The sequence below is a fragment of the Lepisma saccharinum genome, chromosome 25, assembly GCF_977018435.1.
Source record: "Lepisma saccharinum chromosome 25, izLepSacc3.1, whole genome shotgun sequence".
Classification (NCBI taxonomy): Eukaryota; Metazoa; Arthropoda; class Insecta; order Zygentoma; family Lepismatidae; genus Lepisma; species Lepisma saccharinum.
In genome coordinates this window covers 42,314,977-42,334,028 of record NC_139253.1, presented here as the reverse complement: position 1 = coordinate 42,334,028, position 19,052 = coordinate 42,314,977, and the positions used below count along the sequence as shown (strand labels likewise).

The following is a 19,052-nucleotide window of genomic DNA, read 5'->3' as shown; positions in this document are numbered from 1 at the left end:
AGAGTATCATTCAAAATCAAGCATATTGCACACTATTACTCCACGATCCAAATTGCAGAAATGTCATTCAAGGTACTTGAAGCTGATGGGAATCACATACTCAAGTAACAAAAAAATTAACCTTAGTTAGCCTCAAGTTTTGAGCAAACATCATCAATCTGAAAATATCAGCAGAATTTCTTGTCTCCTATCTTGATATCTCAGTTCCAAAATCAGGCTGAATAATTCCCTCAAATAGTCTAGTCTCTCCAAAAATTTCAACTCAAGAACCATCGATTAAAAACACTTATCGTAGTCACTAGCTCCTGATATGATCCTCTCCTCTTCCCGAACACACTTCCCAAACAATGCACTATATTACACAACTCTTGCAAAAAGTTATAGCTCAAGAGAACCATAAAAATGAGAGGCATTTTTCCTTCCTTAATCTGGGAATACATGTCTGGGTGAATATGAGAAAATGCTAAAGCTCATACCCTAAAAATTGGATTTGGATTTGTTCATGATTTTGAAATGTGTTGATCATAATTAAACTGCTGTTTTGAGTACTACAAGGTTTGCCACACTTCAAAAACTAAAATCTGGAAATTTCAGTACTCAAACCTGCATTTCTGGCATACCGTGCCATTGTTCTATCAACTGAGCCCTGGCTTCACCTGATTATAAAAAAGTAGTCTAGCCAGAGACCTTGGGATCTGGTGCAGAGTTCAGACTAAGAAAAATGTGCTAAAACTATGCACTTTTATAAAAGAAAAAAAAAAAAACTTGCAGAAAAATAATTAAACAATACAATCAATAATAAATCCTAAAATTATTGAAATTGTTGCTTGGATACTGCAGAATGACAAAGCAATTATGATGTAATTAAAGTTAGTTATCAAGTAGCATGAAATATCAAGTTGTGCTAAGAAATAAATAAATAAAAATTTCAACACACAGCATGTCATGCTATATAAATTGAAGTATGGGGAATCTCTTAGCTGCCGAGTGAGTACATGAATTTCTTTCTTGTTTGTTCCCATTACTGTCAGTCAGTTGCTTGATATTCTGAAAGTAAAGCCCTATCAAATGTGTACACATAGAGCTAATTACTAAAACTTTATAATTCTAAATTGTGTCACACACCTGGCTGTGCGGTCTAAGGCATCACACTTTGGGCTCTGACTATGGGACATGCGCAGATTCAAGTCTCCTGGGAGAAGCACAACAACTTTTCTCCTGAGATTTTGGCCCGTGCATGGGACTGGTGGCCACCCACCATCATGAGGAAATTGGGGAGCTACAAATGAGTAGCATAGCTTGGTCATAGAAACCTACAACAACGATTGGGCATTCATCATGCTGACCACACATTGCCCTGTAACTGGTTGACTGATCTCCCACCTTGGCAGGCGGGAGTGCAGTTGGTAGGTAGGCCCTGATCCTCACAGGCAGTTACACCATGGATCATTGTTTTTAATTTTAAATTGTATATTTAAAAAAAAAAAAAAATTCAAAACATTACCAACAACTGAAAACAAAAATTAATGTGTTTACCATTCATTCATTCATACTTTATTGGTTTTAGCTGTTATACCAGCTCTACACCAAGTGTCCTAAAAATATGTCATACATGATACTGTTACATCAAATTACATATTTTGAATATATATACATCATATCATGCAAAATCTAAAATTGATTATAAATACAATTGTCTTATCTGGTGACTATAGCAAGTTAAACATTTTGAATATTTACAATTTTCATATTTCTATATTAATATCATGAAAAATTCTAAAAATGATAAATACAATTGTTACATCTGGTGACGATATTAAAGAGGCTAAAGAAGTTGGGAGAGGTATTCCTTTTTTTATTAAATTCTTGAATAAGATCTCCCTTTGAGTGGTATAAATAAATTGGACATTGAAATATAACATGATTAGCATCTTCCTGGTCTAGATTGCACTTGCACATAGGTGAATTAACTTCATTAATTTTATATAAATGGTGATTTAAATGTATGTGACCTGATCTCAATCTTAGTATTAAAACTAAAACCTTTTTGGGTATATTAATTGTATAAAACCACAGAGTCTTATTGTTTAAATGTAGTACATTTTTATATGAATGACCCATGTATGTAATTTTTTGTTTGACCCATATCTCCCAATCTTGTTGAATTTTGTTTTTAACTCTTGGTAACATATCTGTATATGATAATAATATAGGCAAACCCTTTGGTGTTTTCATTTATAATGGTAAAATGTCTCAATTTTACCATTATAAACTACAATTGTTGTTTGGTCTTCTTGACACTTTCCAGCTCATGTAAAACAAAAGGAAATCACTTTCTTAAAAAGTCGATAACTTATAGCCTGTATTTCCACTGCACTATTTCTGTACAAAGGTACACACATTGTATATCTACTTGTATAATGGGGGAAATGTTTTCTGAGGGATATCAACCACTACCAAGACTTCCATTATATGGTGGGGGAATTAGTTTTGCATTGCCCCAGAAATTCAGTGTAATTTAAGAAATGCATGTATGCTACGTTTTCTTGAATTTAGTAATCAGTATTAGTATTATTAGCAAGTGGCAAACGGTGGTCTGAGAGTATTATGTGGCAGCAAATTATATTACCCAATTACCCCAGTTTTTCTGTGTGTGTGACAGAGAATGTGTGCAGCTTGTGGTCATGAGGCAATGGTTCACTGATTCGCCAAGACACAAAAGTTCCTACAAGCACCCAGCAACATTAAAGAGAGGCTTCTTGTTGTCTATGACTATAAGCGGTACCTTCAAGTAATGCAGTGCACAATTTAACAGGAACAACTGCAAATACAAGTGAACACTCATCCATAAACATGTAAGGCAGAGTAATGAGCTCCGGTTACTCTGTTCAGTGATTTACAAGGAGCATATTCATTACTACACTCCAACATCAATTGTGATTTAACCATTAACTGTATTATTGATTGCGGAAGTCAAGCAAATTTAATGGATTATGCAACTTGTTCAAAATTGAACATTATTATTCCTATGCTAGATTAGATTCAGTGCATAATGTTAAATTATTTTCTTTTGCTGGTGACAAAATATTTAGAGTTATTTGTTCTAAGAATATTATTTTAATAATAGCTTCAGAACACTTTCATATAGAGTTATATGTTATTAAGCAGTTACATGCTTACAGAACACATCAATGGACTGTGTAGAAAATCATTCTACATTCTCAGAAATTTATATAGGTCTCAAAATTATCTAACAGAAAAAGTTAAACTCAAGCTCGTTGAGCTCTTATTGTGGTCACTCTTTGATTACTGTGATGTAGTTTATGGTCCTGGGGTCTCAGTCAGAAATAAAAGGAAAATTCAGGTGATGCAAAATGCTTGTATACAATTTGCATTGAACATAAGAAAATATGAACATATCCTGCCTCATTTGAACACAAAGAAAATATTAACAATGGACAGAAGAAGGCATCAGCATTATATCACCTTCATAAACAAAATTTTGAAAGTAAGTAATCCAGATTATCTATTTAGAAAACTTAAAGTAGGCACTCAAATACACTCACACTTCAAGCGAGGGCATAACAAACTTTTTACCACCTCCTTCAAATCATCATTCTCGGTAAATGCAGTTTCAACCTGGAATAAATTGCCCATAACAATAACTAACCAATCAACACTGCATGCTCTTAAATCCACAGCAAAGGACTATCTACGATGTAAACAGTTTGAATCTAGAAGCACACACGAATAAAAATACATCCCACAATGTATTAATGTCAATGTAAGAATTTGATATTACTTCATGTCAAATATTTCTATTCTTGCACCATCAAACATTAACAAATATGCATTTATGTGTACATGTGTGTGTGCCTATATATATATATATATACTTAAAATTGTATTTAGAATTTAGTTTTATGTATTTTTTTGTGTATATATATACTCATTAATTGTATCTTTACAGTTCTTATTTGATTTCAAATTGTCCATGCATTTTTTTTCTTGTTTTTTTCCATCTTTCTTACTTATTTACTATTATTATTATTATTATTATTATTTGTTTTCTTTTCTTTTTTCTTATTGGATATATATACTGTTTGTAACTGTAGACTGTATTCTGACAAGGGTTAGGTGTGAGAACAGTGTACGCTGAACCTCGCCTGCTCAATAAAGATACATTATTATTATGCTGAAATTATATTGGGATTGCCATTTCTTTGGTGCTTTGGAGCAATAATTGATTTCAAGAAGCAAAATATCACATTATCAAATGATAAGGCCATTCAATCTAATTATGTTTTAGAAACATCTGACATATTTCCTTCATCTTCATGTTCTCTTCAAAGTAACTTTGTAACATTTGCTAAGAATTTTGAGGAAGAAGAGGATCAGAAATACTTAGCATTAGAAAACAATCTTGTTAAGTTTCAGAACATTGTTTTCTGATAAACCAAGGCAAGCTAAAGTAGATCCTTATGAGATTAAATGAAATACAACAGAACCAATTGTGACTTCCATATATCCTATACCAATGGCTGATAGAGATAATTTGGAAAAGGAACTCACTAAATGGAAGTCTTGGGGAATCATTCAAGAATCAGCTTTACCTTATTTAAATCAGCTACATATACGAGGGTGTACCCAAAAAAAAAACAGATTTTTTTTAAAAGCCTTCTTTTTTTTTTCTTACAAAACAACCTTATTACCTTTAAAGTACTCTCCATGACACTTAATACATTTGTCCAATCTGTGATAAAATTTTTGGAAACATTTTTTAAACTCATCAGTTGTGATGGTTGACAGCTTTTTCCTCGTTTCTTTCTTCACCTCTTCTATGTCGTCAAATCGCTGTCCCTTCATGCCCCTCTTCATTCAAAGAAACAAAAAAAAAACTCGCATGGAGCGAGGTCAGGTGAGTAGCGTGGGACAAGAGAGTCATGCTGTTTTTTGCCAACAGGTTGTGGTTGAGATGGTTGTGTGTGCAGGTGCATTGTCGTGGTGGAAACACCAGTTCCCCGTTTGCCACAAATCAGGCCATTTTTGTCGCACACTGTTATGCAATCTTTTTAGAACCTCTAAATAGAAAGCTTGATTAACAGTCTGATGTGGTGGAATGCACTCTGAATCCACTATCCCCCTCACGTCAAAAAAAAAAGAGTATTGTCTTAAGGTTTGATTTCACTTGATGAGCTTTTTTGGCAGGGGCGGCGCCAGAAATTTTCGGCCGGGTGGGCAGACGCTCCTTATTGATAGATTAGGGTGGGCAGTATAAATGTAATACCATATATAGTATATACGTATGTGTATGTAAGACGTATGTATCACCTCTCTCTTACACTCCTGATTTTCCTCTTACTTCTTTTCCCTTTCCTTATCCTGTTTTCCTCTTTATTATTTTCTAATCTATTCTCGCATCTTGTTCCATTTCCTTTCGTTTTGTCTCTGATGGACACAATTATTTCAAGGAAGTGTTTACCCATGCGCAGCCATACCCCAGCCATACATTCTAATCACATTATTTCATGCATGTTTTAATACAGTGAAATAAATGTGAATTAGGTTTAAGCTTGTGTTGCAAATACAAGGCACATACTTGATTTTATGTATTCGGCGATAATGATAAAAAATGCGATGGTAGACAATTGTGAAGTTTCTCGTAATTTAAATGCATGTTCCTGAGCATAATATTTTATCGTATGAGTTTTTCACTGAAAGAGTTTTCTTACTCCTTGGGGGTCAATTTTCTTAGCTTACAAGGTTTGTACAACTGACAAATCTATCTGAATGTTTGTAGTAGCGGCGATCGGGTGCCCAACATTTGAGGGCCAAGGACAATATACTTTTTCTTGGTAGAAAAGGTTTAGCATAAAGAGGCCATAGTGCGGTGGCAAAAAGTGGCAAAATGTGGTGGTGGGGGGGGGGAGGGGGACTGCATCACCCACTTCTCGCTCCTCCTAATCGCCACCACTGAATGTTTGGATTAAAATGAACGTCTTATTAGGAATGATTTAAAACACACACGGAAATCAAATTCTTTGTTCATTGTCCATGAAGTATTCCTAGGCTAATGAAAGGCTATTTTGACAGAATATCACTCACAAACAAGTAAGATCGAAAAATCTGTTCAGAATTGAAGAGATTATTAGCTAAGTTGTTATTCATTTTCTGAACTGTCATGTTACTATTGCGGGAGAAGCAATACACGTATGATTTGTTACATGAACATGTTTTTTGAGGTAACAAAATGATTTAGGACACAAGGAATTCATCGAAGTTGATTACCGTGCCAGTAATAATTCATCTATTTTTCATAATGATTTTGGTTGCATGGCGTCGCCATTTCGAACACACTAGAATGTCAACCTCTATCCTGTGCAGCACACCCTGGAAACTCGATTCTTTCAGGCAACGAGTCCCTGGCGCTTGGAACCACTGTCAAAGTAATAATTAATGAGGGTTTGTATTTTGAGTGTCAGCTTGTGTTTGTTTTCGCCCCTTCGTAACTTTAAATCTAATCACCATTGAACCTTATCGTCGTCATTATCAAAATTAGCAGAAAAATGACTAACCTTTAAACAGCCAATGGGTCATATACGACCCATAGAAAGTATAGGCGAAAACAGCCAATAGGTCATATACTGTATGACTCATGGTGCCGATTACAACATTCACGTGCTTTTAGGACCTTCATACTTGTATGTAAGGTTGTAAACGCTGACAGATGTTGAGATAAGACATTGAAATATCATGTGGAAGAAAACAAACCCCCTCCCCCTTTCTCTAATATGCAAATTAGCTATTTTTAGCCAAAATGCAAATTGTACATATTGCGTCATATTTCAGCCTGTATGAGAACTAGGGGCTTGAAACAAGTTTCACTTTGTTGCAAAAGGTATACTCTTTGAAAACAATGCAAAAATGTGCCCCTTTTCCAAAATAATGGGACAAGAGGGGGCGAACGCCAGATTTTTTTCATTGAAATTTGGGGACTTGGCCCCTCCCAACCCCGTTTTTCTCACTTGGGCTTTCTGAATTGTACACGGTCGCGTGCTCCGATGTTTTTGCTTTCAAACAAAAGTTATCCGAAGTAGATTGCTCAAATAGTCTCAGAGATATAACGTTTTTCTGAAATAAGTGTAAAAATTTAAAAATCGCGCGCAAAGGCCACGGCGAGAGAGGGGTTACTTTCGAAAACCGGCTCGGTTGTTTAAAGGTTAAATATAACAAATCAACCACAACTTACTCTTCCAGAAATGGAGTTGCATTAGTTCATACCTCTTAGAAAGTTGAGGTGGTAGTTTCAATCGCACAGCGTTTCATTAGTGGATCAAGGCAGCTAATTCCGTGAACAATGATGTTGTTTTCCGAAAGTCTCAGATATTTGTCTCAGGCAATCACCCTCCTAAAATGGACGCATCTTCTGTGGTGATAAAATGCCACGTTTGGTGCGAGTTCTTTCTGTATATTTTCCCCCAAAGGCATAACGCTGTCGCATTATAATGAAGACGTCCTGTGTTCGACTCCCCCTCCTCTGGTGGAAGCACAATGCACACTGGTTTCACGTTAAACTGTGGGTTAGTCCCGGTTAGCCTATCTGAGCATAAAAGTGGATTTAAAAACAAACTAATAAAATCGTCTTTTGGATACTTCGTGACATAACTTTTTTCTTTACTTCAGCTGCATCTACAGAATCTGTTGACATTTTCGGCTGATTCATATGGCAAAATTTATGTATGGGACGAGGATTTCTAAATAGGATAAGCCACTCGTTAACATGGTTACCTGGGGGAAACCCTGAGGGGTAAAGGCGGTCAGGGGCGTGATGCTGATCACATCACCCCCACTCACGACCGGATCAAGAAAGTGTGGGGCTTTACCCCCACACCCCCTATACGCCTTCATGACGTGGTGCTATGCACAGGGGAGCACTTTACCTATTTTACAACTCCTTAGTAATTGAATAATTCTGTAGCTTTTTCTATACATAACTAGTTTATTAAAATTTATTCACTGCAGTATTGTAGTGATTATTGTGAATCCTTCTTATTAGTAGAATGAATATAAAGTTGATATTTCGCATACCATATTGATATTTGAAGATAACAAGTATATAAAAATTGTAATGAAATAAAGAAAGGGACACTTCTGGAATTTTAATGCCGAGCTAATTAAAAAGTCAAAATAATGTATTGTGTTACCGGAGGAAGTAACGCTAAGATGATGATTTTATTTGTTTATTTTGAGATTATTTTAACCATACCCAGGCCGGGATTTATATACGTATGTGGAGGCCCGGAGCTGCAGTTTGCAAGTTCAACCTAAATTCTGATCTAATCTTGATCATACCCTGCATAATTTTGAGCCTCCTAAGCTACTAACTGCTTTTATTCATGGAAGTATTAATTTGATCACAGTTTTTGTTTCAATAGCTCTAGTATTTACTTTCACTTTCTAATGACAAAATTGGCTTTTTATGGGTTGATAATATGTGAATATTTCAAGCATAGATAATATTTACAAGTAAAATATACATGTTATGAACACCAGAATACAGTTATTTATCGAATTATTCATATATCTCCAAGTATATGTACTTATTGAATTTGATTGGGTGGGCAATCGGGTGGGCACAGAAATTTTTGGGTGGGCGCTTGCCCACCCGTGCCCACCCCTGGCGCCGTCCCTGTTTTTTGGGGCGAGGTGATGATGGCATCTTCCACTGGCTTGATTGATGTTTGGTTTCGGGGTCGTAAGAATAGCACCATGTCTCGTCACCAGTATGACCTTGGAAAAAAGTCTGGGTTGCTTTGGAGCTCTTCTTTCAAAGCATGGCATGTTTCCACTCGACACTCTTTTTGCTGGTCACTCAGATTCCGAGGCAAAAATTTTGCAGCGACCCTTCTCATTTCCAAATCTTTTATTAAAATTTGCTCAACCAAGCTCCAAGATAGTCCAGATAACGTCCCCAGCTCTTCAATGGTCTGTCGTCAGTCTTCGAGCACAAGTTCATGAATTTTGTCGACATTTTCGTCCATTCTGGAAGTTGACGGACGTCCAGAACGAGGTTTGTCATCAATCGACATGTCACCTTTTTTGAAGTGAGAAAACCACTTGTACACTTGAGTTTTCCCCATAGCGCTGTCCTTGTAAGCTGTGTTCAACATCACAACAGTTCTGCAGCATATTTTCTGAACAGGAAACAAAATTTCACAGCCGCACGCTGTTCTCTTACATCGGCCATCACAAAAACGAGGTGCGAGCGAAACTGCTTTTACAAAAAGAAATCACCGTGACCAGAGACAACCTTGCCCGACGAAGCCACTGTGTGCACTGAACTCACAACGAGTTGCTCGACACTTGCCTAGCGGGAAAAATTCATACTATGGAAGCTCTGCCCAGCGCAGTGCTATTCCAGTTTTTTTTGGGTACCCCCTCGTAGTACCAAAAGCTGGTGGGCACTGGCAGCCAGTTGTTGATTTTCGTCGTTTAAATAAACATGTTATATCTCCTCTTGTTTGTGTGGGACCGATTAATGAACTACTTCAGAGATTCCAAGGAGCTACAGTGTTTTCAACCTTTGATTTATCATCAGGTTATTTCCAGCTTCCACTTACAGAGAGCTCTCACATGTATATGGCATTTTCATAGAGAGGCCAACAGTATGTTTTAAAATTCTTGCCTTTTGGGATAACGTCAGCTGTATCTGTTTTTGTGGAAAGAATGAATCATCTACAAGTTTGTTCCTTATCCATTACATAGATGATGATCTTATATTTTCACCTGATTTGTCTTCTCATTATAAGCATTTTGAAATATGTGCTAGACACACTTCATGAGGTAAATATGTCTGTAAAATTGTCTAAGTGCAGATTCATTAGAACTGAAATTAAATTTCTAGGCCACATAATATCTGGCACTGAAATAAAAGTAGATCCAGCCAGAGAGCAATAAGGCAATCTCTGAATTTCCAGTTCCAACATGTAAGAAGGATGTTCGTCGCTTTCTGGGTTTGGCTAACTGGAGGAGAACATTTGTACGAAGTTTTGCAACTGCTGCTGCTCCTTTGTATCAATTGCTGAAGGGCAACTCCCACTGGTGCTGGATGGAACATCATCAACAGTCCTTTAATAATCTAAGGAAATTAACCTTATCATCTTCATCATTAGGACAACCTGATTTTAATAAGGATTTCTGTATTAATGTTGACGGTTCTAAGGTTGGCCTAAGGTTGGCAAAGGAGCAATACTTTGGCAACCGGATGAAGATGGAAATGTAAATGTCATTCAGTATGTCAGTCGAACTTTGAGAAGAGTTGAAACCACGTACAGTATGCATGAAATTGTAACGACCCTGTGTGGTCGCCACTTTCTTATAATAGACCCTGCGTGGTCGCTATATTCCTTTTGGATTAACATTTCAGAGTTGAGCGGAATGTCCTTCAAGACATACACTTTCAGTTTTAAATCCAACATGTTCTTTAATAATTGTCATTTAGATTGTTATGTCCATTGTTTAGTAATGCAGAGTCCTGCGCAACTCATTATTAATTGTATTGTCTTAATGCACACAGTTTTCCTTTATGTTAACACGTGCATCTAGTGATTTTTCCACTAGTGTAAAAACATGATAATTCTCAGTGTGGAGGTTGCAACATGTAAACAAAAAGTGAGTTGGCAACGCATACTCTTAGTTAGGATTTTCGCCGCCCATGGGTACTGCGGTGGCACAGACGGTAATGTGTCTGACTACCATGCTCAAGGTCCTGGGTTCGACCCCGGCCGGTTCAAATCCGGGAACTTTTCTAACGTTGGAAGCAGCTCCGGTGCCCACCCAGCGTCAAATGACATGGGTACCTGGGGGAAACCCTGGGGGATAAAGGCAGTCAGGGGCGTGATGCTGATCACATCACCCCCACTCATGACAGGATCAAGAAAGTGTGGGGCGTTACCCCCACACCCCCTATACGCCTTCATGGCGTGGTGCTAAGCACAGGGTAGCACTTTACCTTTTTTTTTTTTTTGCATGGGTACTGCGAGTATAAAGCCAGTGCAGCGAGGCCGAGAGCTCAGTTGCCTCCCAGATGTTAACTGGCAAACATCCAGGGTGAACCGGCCTCCCAGCCAGAAGCCTAGGAGCCATCCCAGAAAGAAGTAGAGAGAAGAAAGAAGAAGAAGAGCTTAGCAGCAACCTACCTACCTGGTCCAATCGATTCGGCTAATAGGTGCTAAGGGGTTACCTGCCCGGCTTGACTGGGAGTACCAGGACCCTCCTTCCTAATCTGCCGTCCCTGCATAGGAAACCCCGGTTGGCTTGCCAATTCCCAGCTAACGCCGGGGGTGTCACGGCATCCTTTGTTCCCTGACCTAGCGCCCGCTTGTCAGAAGCATCAAACCGGTTAGTGACGTCCCTACGTCGGGTGTACCGATTGGCTACGGCCAGTTCCCAGCTAAGGTTGGAGGTACTGCATGCTTCCTACTTTCTTTTACAGGGGAGCCCATGATGTCATCGGCGATGAAAGCCGTAAATAAAATTAGGTCCCCATACTCCCCCTGACGTCTCACCGAGAGGAATAAATTGGATGTTCCCTGCACTCCCTCCTTATCTCCTCGAGACCAGAAGTGGGGCAGGTTAAAGCATGTGTGTGGTACAGGGAAATTCACTTGTGTGGTGCAGGTAAATCTCTTTGTAAATGCTTTGGACAACATGCTAAACCATTTGACAAAAAACATAACAAACTATTAATAGTTGGAGATATAAACATAGATCTTCTAAAACAAGACACAAACTGTGCTCAATACTTGGATACCTTGAAGTCAAACAACCTAACTCAAATAATTCAAGAACCAACTCGAATAACAGAAAGTACAGAAACCCTGATTGACCATGTAATAACAAACATACAATCAAATCACATTAAAGCTGAAGTCCTACATACGCTTATCTCTGACCACACGTCTCAAAAAATTACAATACAAGGGAAAAGGTTAGAATACTCAAAAAGTTACACAATAGAATGTAGGGATACATGTGAGCAAAATATAGATTATCTTAAATACCTCTTACATCAGGAAAATTGGATAGACCTTTACCAACTAACTGACACGAATGATATCTGGGAATTGCTAATAAGCCACTTAACATATTATTTAAATGTAGCTTGTCCCAAAACAACAAAAAGAATATACCCTAATAAGAAGAAAGTGCCACTAACAGAAGAAATTATACTTTTGAAAAGTAATATGAAAATAGAATATGAAAAATTTAGAATTACAAAAGACACTAAGCACCAGGAAAAGTACAAAAATGTAAAAAAATTATTCAAGAAAGCCATAAAGAATCAAAAATCAAATATTTTCAGTAAACAAATAAAAAAGTCTGTTAATAAACAAAAAGCCATTTGGAAAATAGTAAACAATCACCGTGTATCAAACACAAACAATGATAAAGCAAACATAAAAGTCATCAAGGATGACACTGAAGTAATTGACCCGAATATCATATGTAACTTATTCAACGAATATTTTATAAACTTAACCAACACAAACAGAGAGAATGAAAATAATGACAAAACACTAGAGATCCCAATCGAGAAATATCAGTCAAACAGTATATATATCCCAGAAGTAAGTGCTAATGAGTTAAAAAAAGTTATACAAGGTTTAAAAAACAAAAAATCACACGGACCTGATGAATGGTCAGCTGAACTTATTAAATCCTGCTCAGAATCTATTTTAGAACCCCTGCTGTATGCAGTCAACAATTCAATAAAATTTGGTACATTCCCCAAAGTTCTAAAACACAGCACAGTGATACCCATATTCAAAAAAGGAGCTGCAACAGACATTGAGAACTACAGACCTATCTCCCTAACATCTGCTTTTTCAAAGATATTGGAAAAAATTTTATCAAATTATATTATAAAGTTTTGTAACAAATATAACATAATAAACAGAAACCAGCATGGATTCCAGAAAGGGAAATCAATAAACACAGCTCTAGCACAGTTAATTGATTATGTAACCGAAACATTAGAGAAACACGAAGCTGCAAACACTATATATCTAGATCTTTCCAAGGCATTCGATAGGGTAAAACATGACCTGCTTATGGTCAAACTAAGCAATATAGGAATAAGAGGGATAGCTTATGAAATTATACAATCTTATCTACAGGACAGAATGCAAATTACTCAAATAAGCTACAACATGCATGGTATAGTCACTAACTTTAAATCACAAAGTAGGAAAGTGTTAATGGGGGTACCCCAAGGATCAATCCTGGGGCCCCTGCTCTTTATTTTGTACATAAACAATGTACCAGAATACCCAAACACAAAAATTGTCACCTATGCCGATGACACAACTGTTCTTGCCAGAGGTATCGACCCTAGGAAGCTTGAAATAAACACTTTTATCACCATAAACCAACTAGCACAATACTTAACTTCACATGGATTAATAATAAATAACAATAAAACAAAATTTATGATATTCAATACAATCCGAAACATGGATTTTGAGTCACAAACACTATGCATAGACAATGTGCTTATAGAAACTGTATCTTCAGTAAAGTTTTTGGGAATAACACTAGATCAAAAATTAACGTGGGAAGAACAAATTAACAACATCTGCAGTAAATTATCATCTAATCTATACCTGCTAAAACAAATGGCTGAATATAATTTAACAGAAATTAACAAATGCATATATTATGGACTAATTTACCCCTATGTTGAATATGGCATAATAGCTTGGGGTGGATCATTTTATAATAATACTGTCAGAATACTGAGACTTCAAAAGAGAGCACTTAGAATAATGTACAAACTAGGCTGTAGGGAATCTTGCAAAGAGTTATTCAGGGAAAAACAAATAATGACAATATACTCCCTATACATCTATAAGGCTATAACGTTTGTTCTAAATACTGGAAGCATGACTAAAAATAACCAATTACACAACCACAATACAAGGGGGAAAGATAATTATTACCAGAACCAACACAGACTCAATATCTCAAAACAATCACCAATGAATGCCGGAAAAATATTCTACAACCAGCTGCCTCATGACATAAAACTGATATCTCCAAAAGATAATCAAATACAATCAATAAAAAAATATTTGACAGATAGAGCTCTCTACAGTATCGGAGAATTCATGGAACAAGACAATACAAGGCCAATGTACTAAAAAAGGTGTATTTTAATTGTATTCTTATTTCAATCATGCAACAATGATAATGTGTTTTTTTATTTTTATTGTAGTGTAATGAAGTGTATTTTTTCATTTTTACTTTGGTGTAGTGATGTAATGTACTACGCAATGTTTCTTCTTTTTGTTATGATGTACTTAACTAATTATTATTTCATTATGTATCTTGACGTTTTCCATGCCCTTTTAAACAAGGGTCAACGGAAGAAAAAATAAAATTCAAATTCAAATTCAAAAGCACGTGTGGTATAGGTAAAAGTACGTGTGGTACAGGTAAATGCACGTGTATGGTGCAGGTAAAAGCACGTGTGTGGTACAGGTAAATGCACGTGAGAGTTACAGGTAAAGACACATGTGTGCTAACGGACATCCTTATGTTGTGTTTATAATATATATATATATATATATATATATATATATATATATATATATATCCTTATCCCAGTAAGTCCTGAGATATTTATTAGAGTCTGTGTTCAACGACTGTTAACAAGTAAGCACCTATGGGTAAACTTTTGCCACCCTCCTAATTGAAGTGTCTACAGCGATGAGCGCTGCCTGTATTGCTGTGTAGTTTTGAGGGTGGACATTGCAGAATAGAATGCCTTGCTATTCTTTATGCCATGGAAAGTTTACAGTTTATATTACTGGAAGACATTTTACAATCTACAGTGATCATAAATCTTTGTGCTGGCTTGCATCAGTAAGGACATAGAACCCTAGGTTGAACCTATGGGCACTTAAGCTACCATCATACAACTTTACAATCGAACATGTATCTGGTTCTCATAATCTAGTTGCTGATACGTTAAGTCATTATCCTATTAGTAAATCACAAGTGGCTATGATTAAAGAAATGTACATAAATCATGTAGTCTCTGATAAAGAACCCAATTTCTGGCGAAGTGTACAAGAAATAGATCTGTTTTGTTTGTCATTGAGAAGAAAATTAGAGTCTCAGGAAGTGAATCCAATACTTAAAAGGAATTATTCCATTCATGATGGCTTGTTATTTTCCAAACCTTATGTAGATGATAATTGGAATATTATAGTTCCTAGTACTTTAATGTTTTGTATAAACAGCATGATTTAAAGGGACATTTTGGCAATTTTAAAATTTATGATATGGCCCAAAATGCATAAATGTATTAGAGACTATTTAAGAAACTGTCTTTCATGAGCGAGGGATAAACAATCAACCTTCAAGATTTCAAAGGAGGAATTACATGTGTATTCAACCAAACCTCACTACTTACTTTCCGCCGACTTAATTGGTTCATTACATTTCCAGCATATATTAGTCATTGTTGATGTGATGAGTAAATTCGTGATGGTTTATTGTCTTTGACATGCAACCTCAAAGAAAAATTAACTGGTTAATAAGCTGGTGAGACAATTGAGAATGTTTTGCAAGTATACCATAAATTTGGTTTAATTATGTGAATACTGAGGTTCATCAATTGAATAATTCAAAATCGGAAACAACTGGATTCACACCATCCAAACTTTTCATGCATGTTGATTATCACGATGAAATAACATGCAAAATAAGTTACCAGATGACTTGATACATTTACCCTGGAAGGCAAAGTGTGTAATGGTTGAAGCAAATATAAAATGGAAAAACAAAAAGGTTAAAAGCGTTTAATGAACCTAAAATCCGATAAAATTTGGTGACCTGGTTCTTGTTAGGAACAATCTTAAAAGCAAAGCTATTAGTGATAGCATTCACAAATTTATCGGCTTATATGTAGGTCCTTATCAAGTCAAGGAACTTAAGAATAAACAAGAATATTTGATATCATTGCCAACGCCAGCAAAGGAACTAAGACAAAACTTAACAAATCTAAAACTTTTCAATTGTATAGAAGAAAAAAGAAAACAGCTATTGAATGCAAACAATGTACAAAGCAAATGATTTATGTGTATAATGTTGTATTTCATTTCTGTGTTATCTCATTAAAATGTTTGTGAATATTTATAAAATGCCCGACCCTGTGGCCGAGTGGTTAGCACATCGCGCTGCGATGCCAAGGGTCCCGGGTTCGAATCCCGGTCGGGCTTGGTTGTTTGTAAATGTATATTCATCAATTTCATCATTTCATCACTCATCCCCATCTTCGCAAATTAGCCAAGAGGCACAAAACGCGAAGTAAAATAAACTAAATCAATCAATCAATCAATATTTATAAATGAAAGTCATAATTTTTTATTCTTTGTATAAAAATAATATAACAAAAAAATTGAGTAAAATATGGCATGTATCAAAGCAAATTGCATTGCGTTAGTGTTTGTTGGAAACAGTTTGTAATTGTAAATTTTCTTGTTATTCGACAGTTTAATGTGAATTCAATGATTGTCTCTCACAGAAAATTTTCCCTAACAGAGGGGGTTTATTGTGACGAGCACAAAAGTTACATATCACAAAGTCATTTATACCGAACAACCTTCTACTGTATATAGAGATGAGCAATGTAATTTTAAACATTAAACTGTACAACATTATTAACACAAATCTTCAAGAGCGTTACTTTAATACATCTTAAGTCTAACCTTCCTGTTGCAGATATTTTTTTAATATAACTGTAGAGTTAGAAATCAACAAGTTCTGCAGTGTTAAGACTAGTTCTTACCGATCCAATGCATTCTAGTGATGATAAGTATAACTTAAAGCAAGCACACTCATTCTTGTTATAGGTTCTCTCAGCTCATTCTTATCATATAGTTAATATTATTTCAGAAATATACCAGAAGAACCCAACGACTGGATATTCAGACCACAATTCTTATTAGTCCAATCTCTAGAAGATATTGTGTACAACAAGTTGGGACATGAAATTATTTCTACACACGAAAGAGAACCTGGACAAAACAAAGATGCAGTGAGGAATGTATGTTCACAACTACCATTGACTGTACGAGCCAAACTCCTACAGACAACACTGAATATTATAAAAGAAGAGCAATTGGATGGCCTAGAGGGGTATCCTGTAAGTTTGTATGTTGCTGAAGTTCTGTTTGCAGACCATTTCAATGGTTTAGAACTGACATTCAGAAAGGAATTTGACTTGCAATATCTCAACGGATTACTGAAGCTGCTTACAGAGACTGGAAGAGATGTTGTAAGATTGACATTTTTTTTTGAGAACAAGAAATTTAGTTCGAGACTCGAAGACGTTACTCATTTAAGAGAAGTACTAAATGGATCAAATCTGTATAAGTTGTGCCTGACCAGAATATGTGACGATGATATTATGAAAATTATTGGTGAGACTTGTAATAATCTCTGGTACTTAAATGCACAGAATTCCTACGTGACTAACAAAGGTCTACACTTCTTAACTCAAACCTTGGAGAAGTTGCCTTATGAGGTGTGTTGGGTGAAAACTGACTGGGATAGCTCTGTATGGGGTGTACCCAATGTCTTCCCACCTCTGAAAGATCTTCTACCACCTGGAGAATCTACAAAGTGCTACAAGAGAAAGAAAAGTGATCTGTGCAGCACACTTAGGGTCCTCGACTTGGACATGTGCATGGGCATCGAGTACACAGGAATCATTGCAGTACTGGAACTGGTTCCAAACTTAATTTCATTTTCTAGGATGGATCTGGAGCCATTCTTTAGGAACTTCAGGAAAGCCAGGATAGATGCTGGCATGGAATTCAATGGAACAAGTCTACCATCATTAAATCTTGAACAACTAAAAATTGAAAGAATTGATACAGACATCTTCAGCCTTGTGGAAGCCATGTGCCCTAAGACCAAGCAATTAGAGGCAGAAGAGTCCAGGATATCGTCATCACAGTCCCTACCTCTGACAACATTCAACACATTACCAATTCTCAAAGGCATCATCATTAAGGAAACTAAATCTAATTACCATGACACAGACATATGGACACTGTCACCGAACCTGAGATCAAGACTAACAGACTTGTGGATTTCAAATGATGAAGAAATATTTAATTTAAAATTAATATTGAAGGCATGCCCAAACCTCCACCATTTCATATCATTTGCCACCTGTTTTGTGTGGACTAATGTAGAATTGATTGGAGAAAACCAGAGATATTTGTCATTGGAATATCTAACAACAATGGCATTAATTGGAAGCATAACTGGTGAATGTTTACTCAGTGCCATAGAGTGTGCACCAAACTTAGAAATGTTCTGTGCAGACAATTTAATTGAGAGACCCAGGGATTTCCTTCAGAGATTATGTGCCATTAGGAGATCTCCAAGTATCAAACAGTTTTGTATAGCTGAAGGGAATTTCTTGGAAAACGAAGAAGAATTAAATTACTTCCTTCAGCACTATAAAAAAATAAGTCACGTTGGATGGCTACCATTCCTACCAAAGCAGTTTTCAGGGAAAAATGAGAAGACGTTCATCATAAAAGTTATATTTGAAATTTAGACCCACAATTTCCGCCAACTCATTATTCACCAAAATGTCTTTCTAATTCTTGTTTACTCTGGTCTCTTATGTAATTATGAAGCATAATAGATGTATATCTTCAACACTGCTGCTTGAGTTGTTTTTTTTAGGTGATAAGTATTATGATACTTAAAATTATTATGTCCACTTTGTCGAACTTGTCCTTCAAACATCCCCCCACTACTTCGTAATTTTCTGCAAAGGCTGGACCCTCCACTGTACCATACCTGCAACATTGTGTTAAATGTTCGGCACATTTGAGCAGAATGTGCCCATTTGAATTACCTCAAACAGAGTTTTAACCACCCCAGTGATTTGGCAGTTATGTTGGGATACAATGACAGTGTTTTTTAACTTATGTTTTTAGCTTTTTTAGAAGAGCAGGTCTTTT

The 19,052-nt window shown here is 36.2% G+C and overlaps 1 protein-coding gene across 1 annotated transcript; it reads left to right on the top strand.

Moving 5' to 3' along the window:
• The first annotated feature begins 880 nt into the window (after window positions 1-880).
• On the top strand, window positions 881-18,662 carry LOC145978570 (uncharacterized). Its single transcript, XM_083111273.1, has 2 exons — window positions 881-987; window positions 16,963-18,662. The coding sequence occupies exons 1-2, from the start codon at window positions 965-967 to the stop codon at window positions 18,638-18,640; spliced, it is 1,701 nt and encodes a 566-aa protein (XP_082967399.1). The 5' UTR covers window positions 881-964; the 3' UTR covers window positions 18,641-18,662.
• Window positions 18,663-19,052: the final 390 nt, after the last annotated feature.